At 37.6% G+C, this 15943-nt stretch overlaps 1 protein-coding gene across 2 annotated transcripts; it reads right to left on the reverse strand.

The window, feature by feature from the left end:
- Positions 1-450: 450 nt before the first annotated feature.
- On the reverse strand, positions 451-7128 carry LOC143741754 (sialic acid-binding Ig-like lectin 5). 2 transcript variants are annotated; one of them, XM_077234152.1, is made up of 8 exons: positions 7049-7128; positions 5580-5936; positions 5138-5470; positions 4796-5056; positions 3619-3915; positions 3360-3444; positions 1524-1578; positions 451-1372 (listed from the first exon to the last, which is right to left on the reverse strand). In XM_077234152.1, the coding sequence occupies exons 1-8, from the start codon at positions 7092-7094 to the stop codon at positions 1046-1048; spliced, it is 1761 nt and encodes a 586-aa protein (XP_077090267.1). In that variant the 5' UTR covers positions 7095-7128; the 3' UTR covers positions 451-1045. The 2 variants fall into 2 exon arrangements, with proteins under 2 accessions (XP_077090267.1, XP_077090266.1); XM_077234151.1 differs by lacking the exon at positions 7049-7128 and having other exon boundaries at positions 5580-6046.
- Positions 7129-15943: the final 8815 nt, after the last annotated feature.

Here is a 15943-nt window from a genome sequence, read left to right on the forward strand (position 1 = left end):
ATGGTCGTAATGGAACTGAATATGATCTGAGTTTAGAGCAATGATATTTGCATTAAGGACATTCAACGAGCTTGAGTTATATATATGAATGGACTCAGTGACTGCTTGGGTCTGCAAATACATTTATAAAAATAATGAGCAACATGACAGGGAAATTAGGCATGGATGCAACTGAACTCATTCTATTTGATTTAATGAAAGTTACAATCACATAATCATATTGTGAATGCTATAGGTGTAAGTTGGAATATAGGCTTCTAAATTGTACTGGTCATTAAAATAAAATGGCAAAAATACATTTTTGCCAGTAAAATCCTACAGGCAGAGAAACATAAGGAAAAAATAAGTTTACAAATTGGAGCCTTACAATTGTGCATTTTAAAAAACACTTATTTCTTTTGTTTTTATCTTGCATACATGAATATAAAACCTGAAAGGAAAAAACTTTGGTTTTGAAATGTCTATAAAAAATACTTTATTATTGCAGAATGTTGCAGGTCTCAATCAAATATACAAATGCTAACCAAAATAAAAGTATATTCAGGACCCATTTGAAATGGTGCAAGTGCACAGTCAACAACAACATTTATTTGGAAATAATCTGCACATTGTAAATATGTTGTTTGGACACTTAAAGATTTATTGTAAAGTGTAACATGAGAAAATTATAGAACAAAATAATAATAATAAAGGCATTTTAAAGAAAGAGTGCACAAACACATCCAAAAATAAGTTTGTGGAGGTTTTAAATGATATATTAATACACACAAAATGAATACAAAAATAAATGAAACTTTGTGATTGTCCAGTGTTAGTGGAACATGTTCATAGTAAATGTAATGAACTACACCAGTGGTTACTCTGATAGGACAGCTCTGAACTTAATTAGGAAATTACTTTAAACACCCATTAAAATCTCCTTGACACCATATAAAAATGTGATTCATCACTTGTTATCTAATGCAGTGACAAAATATATATTTAAGCATGGCTTCCATGTGCTTTAAAATGAATTTTATTTATAAATATTATATTTGATGCTTTCTTAGATAGATTCACCTTGCTTTACGTCCATATCTGCTCTCCTCCTTGCTTTGTGAGGAACTTGGTAAATGGTATCTTCATATGGCATTGAGGAAACTCCTGTGATCTTTGCCTCGCTATCTGCTACGTTTCGACCGCAATATCGGACCACAGCATAGTCGACAGTAAGCGAAGAGATGCCTTTAATGTCTTTTGATTCTGGTTTGGTATTGTTAAAGTTAATGGTGGAATAATGTAGAGTTTCTGGATGATTTATTGTGGGGGCTTCAGCTGATAACATAACTTTATTGACATAAAAAGGCTCTTCCCTACTGTCCACTGAATCAACCTAGTGGATGAAAAGATGGAGAAGCATCAGTAAAGAGCTTTTATGAAAAATAAACTTGGGGAGAGTAACTTTATGTAAAAGTGTTCTGGCGTACATGAGTTTGACATGTTTGAGAATGAATAGAATGTGTGTTTGATATACTGTAACATACCACATCAGTCTGAATGGGTCCAGTTTTATCTCCCCTTTGAGTCCTGCAGATGCATCTACAGAAATAATCCTTAATTAAAAACATATACTGTAACAGCTTGCACCACATTCATTAGACATTTTTATTGCTCGGAGGTTGCTCTTTCATTGCTCAGGAGACTTAAAGGGATAGGTCACCCAAAAATTATTCAATTATTCATTAAATTACACACCCTCATGTTGTTCCAAACCCGTAAGACTCTTTTCAGAGACTCATCTTCAGAATCTTTTTGATGAAATCTTAGAGCTTTCTGTCCCTCCATTGGCAACTATATGCAACTACCGCTTTGACGCTTCAAAAAGCTCATAAACAGATCGTAAAACTAATCCATATGAATTGAGCGGTTTAGTTTAAATTTTCTGAAGAGACTTGATTGCTTTATATGATGAACAGATTTAATTTGGGCTTTTATTCGCATATAAACAACTGAACCTGCTTGGCGTGCAAGCTAGAACAAACCTCTTGCAGAAGCTCAAACTGCTGTGTAACACGAGAATGAACCTCATTGGTTCTTGCAGAAGCTCAAACGTGCTGCGTAACACGAGAATGAACCTCATTGGTTCTTGCAGAAGCTCAAACGTGCTGCGTAACACGAGAATGAACCTCATTGGTTCTTGCAGAAGCTCAAACGTGCTGCGTAACACGAGAATGAACCTCATTGGTTCTTGCAGAAGCACAAACGTGCTGCGTAACACGAGAATGAACCTCATTGGTTCTCGTGGAAGCTCAAACGTGCTGCGTAACACGAGAATGAACCTCATTGGTTCTCGTGGAAGCTCAAACGTGCTGTGTAGCATGAGAATGAACCTTGTTGGTTCTCGTGGAAGCTCAAACGTGTTGTGTAGCATGAAAATGAACCTCATTGGTTTTCGCACATCAAGTGAACATGCTTGAGTTTCTGTTGATTGATGTTTATTTGAATAAAATCCTATATTATATCTGTTCATCATATAAAGCAATTGAGTCTCTTCAGAAAATTTGGACTAAACCGCTCAATTCATATGGATAGTTTTACAATCTCTTTATGAACTTTTTAAAGCGTCTATGTCACATGCCTGTCCTGTCTTGCGTTGCACATGGGTGTTTTGTTATTTTGGGCCACGTGCTCTTGTCCTTGTCTGATCCCTCCCCCTCGTTACCTGATTATTGTTTGAGTTCTTCCACCTGTCCCCTCTTGATTTGTTCCCTTCTTAAGTCTCCTCTTGTTTGCAGTCTTTGTCGGATCGTTGTCTAATGTTTCCTGTTCCCTGTGATCCTCCAGTAAGTTTCATGTTCTGTTTTTGTTTTATATTTATTAGTTATGTTTTCCCCCTCGTGGGTTTTGTTTTGTGTTTGTTTTCTTTTGTAAATAAATATAATTTCTCCTGCACTTGAGTCCTCACACTTTTTTCCTTACCCGTTCCGTGACAGTCTAAGTGTCAGTTGCATAGCTGTCAGATCAAAAAGATCTTAATTTGTGTTCCGAAGATGAACGAAAGTATTACGGGTTTGGAACAACTGAATTTTATTTTTGGGTGAACTATCCCTTTAAATTAAATATAATGCTACGTAGTCCAAATTTGGCTCAGATGTTCTCTTAAAATTCTGTAGATCAAATAAAATTAGAAACGCATGAGGGTTTTTTTCTGGGAAAATATTGGTTTTTTTTCTCAAGCAATAGTCTCTATTTGCTCTATATTTAACTCATTGCTATCTAACAGAAACAACTGATCACATTTGTGTTTTTTTGTTGTTGTTTTTTCTTAGGGGAAAGATCATGCTATAGTGTTTACATCAGGTATCACAAAGTATACTTACTTGTACAGCAGTGTTGTGACCCATAAGATGGCCATAAATGTAGCCCCAGCTACGAATCCAACCAGGACGGTGTAAACGTTAAACACTGTTAAAGTGACAGTTCATGGAAACTTTCTTTATTCCAAAGAGCAACTGTATTGATATCAAGCAAATATTTAACACAATGTATCTGAATAATTCCATTCATTAAAATAAGCAGCAGGCTATAGCTGATTCATTGTCATATCAATGATTGAAATAGATTAAAGTTGAAATTTACATGAAGCCTCTTGAGAGAAGAGATTCAGACTCAGTTGAAACAGTTGACTTGCAGTGCCATGAGTGTTGTTACCGACACACTTCAGAATGTATGTGTGTGAGAGTGACTGATGTAGAGTGATGGAGCTCCTCAAGCCTGTGCTGTTCAATCGCTCTTCAATGATGAACATGTTTGAAGAGTTCGTGACAGGACGTCCAGACAGATGCCACACCAGTTCTGGAGAGGGATTCCCATCAACCTCACAGAAACACACAGGTACATTGTCACAGCTTGAGGAAGTGGAGATTTGAGGAGCATCTAATAGAGAGAAAGACCAAGAAATGTCTAAGCAGGACAACTGGGACTTTTTCTTAGTAGCTTTTCTATTGTAGTTCACATACAATCATTGATGATGGCTTACATATTAATGACAAATTTTACTGGCTTGCAGTTCCCATTCAGACACTAGCTGATACTTGTTTTTGTTTGTATTTATTCCTGGCTCTATAGTAGATTTAACTTGACACTGGAGTACTAATAAAGGATTTATTTATTAATTTGAGATATTTAGATATTGCTATTTACCTGTTCAAAGATGGTATTTAATTGCTTTTAAATTAATGCCATATATGCTTGCATGAAATGCTATGTTGTGCAAAAGGCAACTCAGAATGATGTTGCATTTTGTGTGTCATTGAAACAAGATGAAATGAGAAGAAAATTGTGAAAGTTGTAGTTCATGAACTGTTTGTAACCAAAAGGTTAACGAGAAGAGAAAAAGGGCTGAAGAGAGCATGTTGCAATGTCAAGCGGAGGTGAGCCAGATGAACACTTCAGTGAAGAAGAGGAAGAGTGCAGAGGAAGGACATCCAGAGGATTGAGCATGAGTCACAGAGACTGATACTCCAACAGCAGAAAGAATCACTTCTGGATAAGTGCAAATGAATAGTGATGCACGAATATTAAAAAATTGTAACAAACAAAGAAACAAACACCTCAAATGTGACCTATGTCTAATGTTAATTTTTTCTCTTTTTTTAACCTGACAGCCCCAGTTCACTGATGTTGATTTAAGAAAAAAAAACAGCCAGGGCATTCTGCTAAATAACTTTTTTTGTGCTTCATAGAAATATACTTAATGATGAAATAGTTTTTTATTATTGGTTGATAGGTTCTCTCTATTCTCTTTATTACTCACACTGAATGTCCAGCATCACTGATGACTCTTGATAGCCATGTTTGTTCTGAGCTTTACAGTGGTAAAAGCCACTCTGTGTCGGGTCGGTCCTGTTGAAGGTAAGAGTGTTTCCAGTCTGCAGCAACTCTCTTTCACTCCATCTAGACCAGGTGTAGTTCAACACTGCTGGATTTGCATCACTGCTGCAGGTCAGAGTCACTGAACAGCCCTCCAACACCGAGCTGGACGGAAGCACAGAAACTGATGTGTTTTTAGGGGAATCTGAGGGGAAACAAATACATTGTTACTCGATATAATTTACAATAATATGATTTACAACTCAAAACGGATAGCATCACTTACACTGAACATGTAATGTGATGTTGTCCTGTGCTGTTTTGTTCTTGTCCTGTAGCTGGTAGGTTATAGTGCAGGTGAAAGTGACTCTGTGGTGACGGTGAGTAGCAGTGAAGTTCAGATCAGAGATGAGGAGCTCCTGTTGTCTGCTGCTCTCACTGAGGGGGATTCTGGGAGTGAAGCTCCATGTGAGAGTTGGTGGAGGAGAGGAGCAGAGAGTCTCAGCAGAGCAGCGCAGACTCACAGATTTCCCCTCCAACACCTCATCCTGATCCTGATCCTGATCTTCATCCTCATCCTGATCCTTATACAGCCTCACTGTGGGTTTGGGGGGAGACTCTGAAAGACACACAAATACAAGATTAAGTATAATGACAATAATGGCATGACAAATACATTTAAAATATTCATTCAACACATTCATCAATAACAGACTTAAATCACTCACCAATGACATTTACAGTGGAGGTGCTTTTTATGTAGCTGTATTTCAGACGCCCACTCTCAATCCTGAAGTAATATTTACCATTATGATTTGAACTAACATCATAAAAGATAGTGGTGCAGTTCTTCTCATGTAGTTTTCCAGTTATGTTCCCTTTAAAGTAATTAGGTTTGTGATCTCTAGAGTTAAACACTACATCATTAGTTCCATCTCTGCGCCACAGTCCTGTAGCATCTCTCTCAGTGAGGTCTTTGTCATCTGCTTTCTTAATCTCAAATGTGCACTTTATAATCACACAGGATCCACTGAGAGCTTCAATCTTCTCTGGCAGACTGATGCTGAAATCTCTACAGCAAACACCTAATAACACACAACACAAACTGTTAAAACACACCAAGAAATGTACAAGCACATTTCTAGCCATAAAGTAAACACAAACCCTTTATTAACTAGGCTTTTCAGTTTACAAATAAACCTCCTTTTATTCAGTTCAAATGAATAATATAGCATTACAATCAGAGGAGAAAATCAATAAACAGCCTGTGTGGATAGATGCTTCAGTACTGACTGAATCAACATCAGAATTGTAATTTGGCAAAAAGTCAGAATACTCGATTTAAAATAAAATGTATCATATTTAATGTTCAACTTTCTTCATCTTACATTTATGAATATGGTCTTTAGTATACAGCTTGCATTAAAATTCTTTGTTACTTTGTTTGTTTGTTACTTTGTTACATGTTACTTTGCAACATGTTACATGTAACACAACAGACCTCTGGGTGTAATGTAGTGGAAGTGAGAAATGGTACTAAAGTTAAAGTACAGAGACTGTGTCAATTTTTATTAACTCCATTGAGAGTCTAAGTATCTAGCCAAAAAATAAATAAATATTAATAATTGAGTGAAAGTAAAAAAAGTGTTCACGTTTATTAAACTTACAAGTAAAAAGTATACTTTTCTTAGATTTTCAATTGACTTTTGAAAACAATTAAGAGACAGTATAAAAAAATTATTTTTTAAAATATTTTTGATGCAAATACTTTATTGGTTGTTTAAAAGAAAAGTTATGTGAGCATGATTGATTGGCTTGTTAGTCACATTAAGATAAGGAATAACACAATTTTTATTTTTAAATCATTGTGGAAAGGTTTAAGTCATGGTGAATGTCATAATGTACTTTGTACTTTTAAGTCTACATGAAACTGTAATCGAGAAATAAGTATTACGTATTTCTTGTAAATGCAATTGAGGAATCGTAAGTATTCTGTCTTAACAGATCCGATAAGTAATAGTAGTATTACTCAAATACTTTACAATTATGCAATTAAGCCATTTAGACCTATACACAACAGACTCAAATACACTAATGATATAAAACACACATTCATGATACATCTTTTAGCTGTTCACTTCATCTAACAAATGTCTCATTAAAGTAATTGGTGAAGGTGAAGAAGAGATACACATACCTTGTAAGAGAAAGACAAAAACACAGACTTTCTCAGCTACACCCATCTCGCCCTTAAAAGAAGGTTAAACCTAAGTAAAGGTCAAACATACATCACAAAAATGATACAAACATAAACAACATAATTTAAAAATCATTGTTCTGGAAAGATTTAAGATTTAAAGATTTATATTTTACAAATGTTTTTTTCTCATAATCATGAATCATCTGAAACAAATATTCTGTTTTGAAAAACTGAAGTAAAGGCAGTTAAACTTTACTTGATGGTGGTCTCTATGGGACTGATTGCACAAAAAACACAAAACCTTATGGTATGTTTTCTCAAGCAAAAAAAGGTTGTTCTGACCACATCATTGCTTCATCGTGGGAAGTTGTGACATTGAAAAGTTGTCACAAAAAGGATCTCAGATAAAGTCAATTGTACAATTACACAATAGTGTTTATAGAAGCAGTTTTGTATGTTTCATACACCTAATTTAAATTAGAATTATATTTGTGAATACTGCCCTTAAAATCTTTATTTACATATTTTTTTAGAAAGTTTTATAAATAAAAACTGTACAAAAAGCCGAGACATTCTTTGTCCCTGATAATTCTGTCCGGACTGCAGTGTGTATGTGAGAGGTTGAATACGGTGACCAGGACACCAGTTCACAGTTTTGTCGTGGGAAAGTGATAATATGTTGTGACCACGAGATCATTTTATCAAGGTAATGGCATCCTTGTGTTGTGGCATGTGGCCTCGACATCAACTTTTGTGGCCACGAGTTTAATGTTTAAACAAACCTGCATGACATCGCAACCTGGGATTATGAGAAATGGATATTGTTAATAAATTAATATTTTATTTTGAATTAAGGATGAGAAAAAAAAATAAGCATAGACAGAGCCATTCAAATTAAGTTTGTTATTATCAAAAAGAATATGTAAGAACATAAAACAATGTAGGCCTACAATAAATATTTTGATCTATCACATCCCATATTCAGTCTTTTAAATCCATTCACTGATTGTTTCTTTTTTTATTTAATATTTATATATTAATTCTTATTGGTTGTATTATTTTTTCATTGATATGCATTTGCCTTACTTTTCTCTATATCTCTCCATATCTCTACCTAATTAACATTCTGTATGATACTTAAAGTATATGTTTTGTAAATACTGTAAATGATCATGCCAATAAAGTTTTTACTTTTTTGTAAAAGTTTATTCCTAAAAGGTTATTTTTTTGTGTGCTTGTTTGCTGATCTTTACATACAAGATCAGGGAAAATAATGACACAATGACAAAAACAGAAAACAAATATCATGGATTTGTGTACAACAAAATATGGAATTACACAGAAAAAAAGGAAAGCAAAATAATAAGGTTCAATACTATCTTTGAATAAATCATCATAATGCATAAAATGTTTTATTTATAAGTCTAAGGGATGAAATACAAGAGTTAAATTCAGTAAGAAAAAGAGGAAAACATAAAGGAGACATAAGCCATTTTTGCTTATGAATGAAGGATTTTGATAAAGAAATTAAGAACATATTCAAAGGACAATAGCTTTTGGGTCAGGTCCGAGGTCACTCTTTCGACTGGAACTAGACTTGCATACAGCCGTTACCGGAAACCAGTTATTATACTTTATAAAGTTATAAATATGGATATTTTCTTACAAAAATGCATTGCTTCGCTTCAGAATGCCTTCATTAACACCCTGGAGAGATTATTTTGTATGATGGATGGATTCACTTTTTTGAGCTTTTTTTCAAAATCTAAGTTAAATTATCGGATCATTTTAATTTTGGGGTGAACTAACCCTTTAAACTCGTGGCCACAAGAAAAAGTTAATTCCCTCAACATAGGACCTTGTTGTCAGAGTTGTGTTCTGTTTAGTTTGTTTTCATAGGACTTGTCTGCCTGTCATCACATCATGTGTGGTCTTCTCTGTCATTATCAGTTTATCTGTATCACCTGTGTTTAGTTAATCATCATCTGTATCACATGTTTTCTGTTAATCAGTGTCATCTGTGTTTGTATTTAAGTTCCGTCTGTTCAGTCAGTCTTTGTCTGATCTCTGTTGTATTTAGTGTGTGTAGCAGTCTGTTCTGTTATATTATCAGACATTAAACCTTCGTTTTTGAATTATATCCTTGCCCGGTAACACTTTAAAATACGGTTCCTTCGTTAATGAATAACTACACAGGAACAAATGAGTAACACAATTTTAACAATCTAGTAACCACTATTAACTAACAAGAAATTCTGATTAACAAATTAGTAAGAAATAGCACAGAGATGAAAGTGGTAGTTCACTATTAACTAATCAATAACTACTTTTTTTGGTCACACTTTATTTTGATGGTCCCTTTTGAACATACTGTTGACTATAAACAAATAATTGCGTACCGTACCGAACTGTACCGTACCGTACCGCTCAGTGGAAATGAGCCATAAGTAACTTTGCAACTACATGTCAACTCTCATTAGAGATGTCTGCTTAATATCTGCCAACTCTTTACTGTGATGATCCTCCAACACACATTCTACTGACTATAAGTATCTTTGCAACTATATGTCAACTTATTCTAAAACCCCAACCCAACCAGTCTACTAATACTCTATTTACTCTCTAATGAGAGTTAGTAGACATGTAAGTGCAATGTTACTTATAGACAACAGAATGTGTAAAAGGGACCTTCAAAATAAAGTGAAACCCTATTTTTTTCTTCTTCCCAGAGAACTACTGAAAAAGTTTCATAATTCATGCAAAACTAATCAATAGCGTTATAATCCAGACAGAAGGAAATTCACGTCACCAGATGGAAAGAAGCGTAAATGGATGGAGAAGCATAGGTTACTGTAAAGCTACGTCTTAGTTGGTGATTATCTTGGCGAAAGCCGAGTACAAATCAGCGTGAAGTTTTAACACCTACTCTCGTGTAATGGAAATCATGAAGATCTGGATACGTCCAGTGACTGCGGTGAATAGTGCTGCTGGCAACAAGGGAAAGACCTTGTTACAGCCTGGAGAGACAGCTCACAGGAGGAAAGAGACCCCAATGGGGCTGGTAAGGGTTAGCTACCCTTGTCGGCAGTATCCAGCTCTGTGTTTACAGGATGCTGGAGACACCCGCCCAAGGCTTCTGAAAAATTAAAGAGGAAAATACCCTTAGAGTCTGCAAGAGCGGAAGATGACTCAATGGTGGACAACATAGTTAACGACTTTGGAATGGAAACGGATATGAATATGGATAGTACTTCACAAAAGACTAGTTCAGGTTCTGCAGTTAGCAAAGGTTTGAAGATTCATCAAGGGAAAATTAAATGCTTGAGGGAGAAGGGACAAGGGCCTCGCATTGATCAATACTTCTTACGAAGTCAGTCAAGTCAGTCGAATGAAATCCAGCGACAGGAAGCAAACCACAGTTCAAAGGATATCAGCACCCCTGTCATAGAGGAGAGGAGGGTTTGCACAGTTAGTGATGAACACATTGATTCTTGTCAACCCGGTCAGACTAACCAGCATAAGAGAGAAAAGAACCTCAACGGGCATAGGCCTGGAGTTAGATGGCCAAGAGCTTGTGAGAAAACTACATGGGACACGGTAAACACAGATCTATGCTTTGCATTGGAAAGATTAACTGGTACAGTTGAAAAGAAGCTGGATAAATTTGGGGACATCATTTACGCATATGGAAGTGAGAGGTTTGGTGTGGAAAAAAGGAAGGAAAAAGTACAAAATACTCCTGGATTGTCTAGACGGAAGCAGAAAATTGAAGGGTTAGTTAGAGAAAGGAGACAGCTGAGGAAGCAATGGAAAAGAGCGGAACAAAGTCAGAAGGAGGGACTCAATCTCTTACAAAGGCCCATAAAAGATAAGCTTGCAACATTACGCAGAGCTGAGCGCCTACGGAAACGCTACAAAAAGAAGGAGCGTGCGAGGGCTAATTTCTATAAAGATCCATTCAAATTCGTAAAGAAGTTATTCACCAGTGAGAAGAATGGCACTTTAAAAGCATCTAGGGTTGAGCTAGAGAGATATTTGGAGGAAACGCATAGAGATGCAAAAAGGCATGAGCCTATGTCAATTCCGTTAGACATCCCACCTGTCAATCCACCAGAATACCAAATGGAGGTCTGTGCACCTAAGTGGAAAGAGATAGAGCAGGTTGTGAGAAAGGCAAGGGCTTCATCATCTCCAGGGCCTAATGGAGTTCCGTACAGAGTGTACAAGAGTGCTTCAGGAGTTCTACGAATTCTGTGGAAATTGATAAAAGTGGCTTGGGAAAAGCAGGTTGTACCTAGAGTATGGCGCCGAGCAGGGGGAGTCTTTATACCCAAAGAAAAAGATGCTACAAGCATCAGTCAGTTTCGCCCTATTTCACTATTAAACGTCGAAGGCAAGATTTTCTTCAGCATTATTGCTCAGAGATTCTCAACCTACCTATTAAAGAATGGCTTCATTGACACTTCAGTTCAAAAAGCGGGCTCAAAATTCCAGGATTCTCAGGATGCTTAGAACACATCAGTGTTATCTGGCAACGAATTCAATCAGCTAAAAAGGAGAGGAAGGAGCTCCACGTGACATTCCTGGATTTGGCTAATGCATATGGTTCAGTGCCACATGAGCTACTTTGGGCCTAATTTGATTTTTTCAGGGTACCGATGTCGATAACAAATTTAGTGAAAGCCTATTTTGGAGATTTGCAATTTAGGTTCTCAACTCCAGAATTCAGCACTACATGGCAATGCTTAGAGGTTGGAATAATGGCAGGATGCACCAAAAACCAAGAGGGGGTTTTGGCCTGAGTTTAGCTCCTCCTAAATGGCACAAGGCAGGCCCAGCTCAATGGAGGAAGCTGGTAGTCAACGAGGTGCGAAAGCAGGAGGAGAGGATGAGATGTATAAAGGCCATTTCCCAGGCCAAGCAGGGAGAGTGGATGAGATGGGAGATTGTGGAACAACGCAAAATGGGCTGGCAAGACCTTTGGTCAATGGAAGAGAGCAGGATCAGTTTCCTTATTAGGTCAACATATGATGTTCTCCCATCACCTCCGAACCTAAACCTCTGGGTAGGAGAGGAAACCCTTCTTGTCCTTTGTGTTCATCACCTGCCACATTAAGGCACATTTTGACAGGATGTAATGTGGCTCTTAGCCAGGGTCGGTTTACTTGGCACCATGACCAAGTATTGCGATGTTTGGCTTTAGCATTAGAAGGCAAGCGTAGTATGACCAATAAGTTTCCGCCTGTTCTAGCAAAACATTACACGCAGAAGACAATATTCCTCCACCCAGGCGAGCAACCACCAAGAAAAGGTGCTAACACCAATTCTCACCCAGGACAACTGGAAGCTGCTAGGGACTGGAAGATGCTGGCTGATCTTGATAAACGGCTTATTTTTCCACCTGAGATTGCCACCACTAACCTACGACCAGATATTGTTTTGTGGTCTGGATCAGCACGCATTGTTCAACTGATAGAGTTAACAGTGCCATGGGAGGATGCGGTAGATGAGGTATATGAGAGGAAGAAACTGCGGTATGCTCATCTGGCCACTGAAGCAGAACAGCGAGGATGGAGAGTCCAGGTTTATCCAGTGGAGGTTGGTTGTCGAGGTTTTGTGGCACACTCTACAACCCGGTTCCTCAGAGACGTCGGATTCAGTGGCCAAGAGTTGCGTCGCACAGTAACAAACTTATCTGAAGCAGCAGAAAGGAGCAGCAACTGGCTGTGGTTGAGACGGAAAGATTCTAGCTTGCTGTGTACAGGCCGCCATGCTACGGTTTCGTAGATTTCTTGAAAACTTGAAGAGTCTGTTGGTTTATTTGTATAGGTTGTATAGTATTTACAGTCATTACGTTCCTGTGTATATTGCGTGAATGACGGGTGGTTGGGCAGATATTGTGTTTTGCGGTAGGTGGTATGCCATACGGAACCGTTGCCACTGAAACTGCATATTAACGCACCAGTGGGGCTCGACAGCCTTAGTCAAACGGGTTGGCGCGTATGGTTGGGTTGTGGAGAGATTGTGAGATTGTTGTTAGTTCTCAGCAGCAACTGTTGGTTTATTTGTATAGGTTGTATAGTATTTACAGGCATTACGTTCCTGTGTATATTGCGTGAATGACGGGTGGTTGGGCAGATATTGTGATTTGTGGTAGGTGGTATGCCATATGGAACCGTTGCAACTGAAACTGCATATTAACGCACCAGTGGGGCTCGACAGCCTTAGTCAAACGGGTTGGCGCGTATGGTTGGGTTGCGGAGAGATTGTGAGATTGTGGTTAGGTCTCAGCAGCAAGAGGGAAGTAGAGGTCAGTAAGCTGGGCTGAGTTGAGTGGGGGACGGAGGGGGGTGACTCTGGGACGCCAGAGTCACTGTCGAGCCCTCTTGAGGTGTCGTGGGCTAGTCGACGAAACACTGAGGACGGAAGGTGCCCACTTGAAGACCCTAGAGATGTTACCTACTCCGCTCAATCCAGAGGGTTGTTATGGGGGGACCGCACTGTGGTTGCAGCCGTTGTGTGTGCTGACGCGCAATACACTGCAGCTATTAACACCAGACAGAAGGAAATTCACGTCACCAGATGGAAAGAAGCGTAAATGGATGGAGAAGCATAGGTTACTGTAAAGTTACAACTTAGTTGGTGATTATCTTGGCGAAACCAGAGTACAAATCAGCATGAAGTTTTAACACCTACTCTCGTGTAATGGAAATCATAACTAATGCAGAACAAATGACTAGCACTGTATTAACATTTTAACTGCTACTGTAAATTAATACACAATGTTTATCAATATGTAATAGCATAGCAGACTTATGATTTGGGAAATAATTAGCCTATGCTCTTTCCTAGAGAACTATTTATCAACTAAATAATTTTAAAGAAATGGATTTTTAAATGCAGTTGTCAGGACCTTACTTGTCCTGTGGCCAATTTTCCGGCATTCCTCTGGACTGGCATTGAATCAATAGAGTCACGGTGACTACTGGAACATATTGAGTTATCAGCCACCCAAATACCATATACAGTTATTTTATTATTTAACCTACTGGAACATATTGAGTCATCAGCCACCCAAATACCATATACAGGGATTTTATTATTTAACCTACCTTAAACATAAAAATGTTTTTATGTATGTCTCCTAGCTCATATATGTGTGTGCAAATATCTTGTGAAGGATTAGAAGATTCTACACTTTAGGATTGGCTTTACATCAGTAACTACTGTAAGAATCATGGTAACTAACTAGTAATGACTCAAGTGTTACTACATACTTCTAAAGGAATTACTAATTATTTGGATCCGTATTCTGAAGTGAAGATCATGGTAACTAACTAGCAATGACTAAAGTGTTACTACATCTATCTACTATTTAAAACTTCACCAAAAACCTCAAAAGCTAAAAAATAATAGTAATTCCTTTAGAAGTATGTAGTAACACTTGAGTCATTACTAGTTAGTTACCATGATTCTCACAGTAGTTGATTTGATTTGATTTGATTTATTGGTTTATTTAAAAGGGGACAGTGCAATTTCATAAAACGCATGAACAAACATGGTTAAAAAAGCCAGAATTAGCCAAAAGGCTATTTTTCATCTGTAGTCCCCTGGCCAAGATGTAAAAAAAAGCATTACAATACAAACAAGAAAATACATTTACAAGTCTATGTCAAATTGACTACAATATAACTACAATATAAATAACACTATAAGATAACGTAGGGTACACTGTACCTGTTACAATAATAAGACACACAAAAACACATTTTCAAAAAGGCTATATTATATTAAATATATAATACAACTAAATACGCTCGGCTTTTAATGTTGGCAGACATAATTGTTAATGAGCAAAATTTTCACCTTTTTTGTAAAAGCCTTGTAAGTGTTGAGCTGTCTAGCCTCCTCAGGTATAGAATTCCATTCAGCAGCGCCCCCCTCACTGACCAGGCCGAGCGACTAAAAGCACTCCTGCGCAGAGGGACAACACAGTCCCCTCTGGCAGAGCTTCGAGTGACACGCTCTGAGCTGTTTCTTTGGCTGATGAACTCAGCCAGAGGAGCTGGGGCCAAATCATGTGTCACTTTGTATATAAGACTCAAATCTAAAAACTTATGAATACTGTCCCAGTTTAAAAGGCTGTGTTTTTTAAAAATTGCACAGTGATGATAGTGCCTTGGTTTTTTTGTCCATGATTTTAATGGCTTGTTTTGTCATGATTCTGCCATCAGGTCTGTGAGTTCTAGTATTTTGGCAGGATCATGACAGACCCATGTTCTGTGTGCAAGCACATGGCCTTGTGTTTTGGTCATGTGCTTGTGTTGTCTCGTCTCGTTACCCCGCCCCCTTGTTATCCTGATTCTGTCATTAGTGTTTCACCCGTGTCACCTGTTATGTTTGATTAGTCTTCCTATTTAATCCCCTTGTGTTTGCTGTCTTGGGTCGGTTCATTGTTATACGTTGATCGTGAGTACCCTGTGTACATCTAGTCATTGTTAGCATCTCTTGAAGTCTTGTTTGTTTTCTTGTTCATTTGTTTCCCAGTTTAGTCTAGTCAGTCTGGTATTCTGTGTTCCATCTGTTTTGCCCCCTCGTGGGTTTTGTTTTCCTGTTTTTGTCATTAAACCGTGTCTTATTTTATACTGTCTGCGTTTGGGTTTATCTCCACATCTCACCGTGACATGTTTATATAATGTTTCCAAAGGTCTTTTTGCGCTCTGACTTGCTTGAGACCAACTTGTTAAACAGTAATTGAGGTGGCTGAAAATCATGGAATGTAAATAAAGAAGTGCAGCTTCGGTTGACATGTCATTTCGAATTGAGCGAAAATTTGCAAGATTAAACTTGATTATTTTACATAATTTTTCAATATGGGCTTTAAAGGAAAGA

The sequence above is a fragment of the Siphateles boraxobius genome, unplaced genomic scaffold (assembly GCF_051911475.1).
Source record: "Siphateles boraxobius isolate OS27281-9 unplaced genomic scaffold, OSU_SipBor_1 19, whole genome shotgun sequence".
Classification (NCBI taxonomy): Eukaryota; Metazoa; Chordata; class Actinopteri; order Cypriniformes; family Leuciscidae; genus Siphateles; species Siphateles boraxobius.

What these genes read in the sequence shown, in the direction of transcription:
- LOC143741754 (XM_077234151.1), bottom strand. Translation starts at nt 6,000, where the DNA reads ATGGCTAGAAATGTGCTTGTACATTTCTTGGTGTGTTTTAACAGTTTG. An exon ending in GTCACAACACTGCTGTACAA is followed by an intron (nt 1,579 to 3,359) that starts GTAAGTATACTT and finishes TTATTTCTGTAG; the next exon opens with ATGCATCTGCAGGACTCAAA. An exon ending in GACCCATTCAGACTGATGTG is followed by an intron (nt 1,373 to 1,523) that starts GTATGTTACAGT and finishes TTCATCCACTAG; the next exon opens with GTTGATTCAGTGGACAGTAG.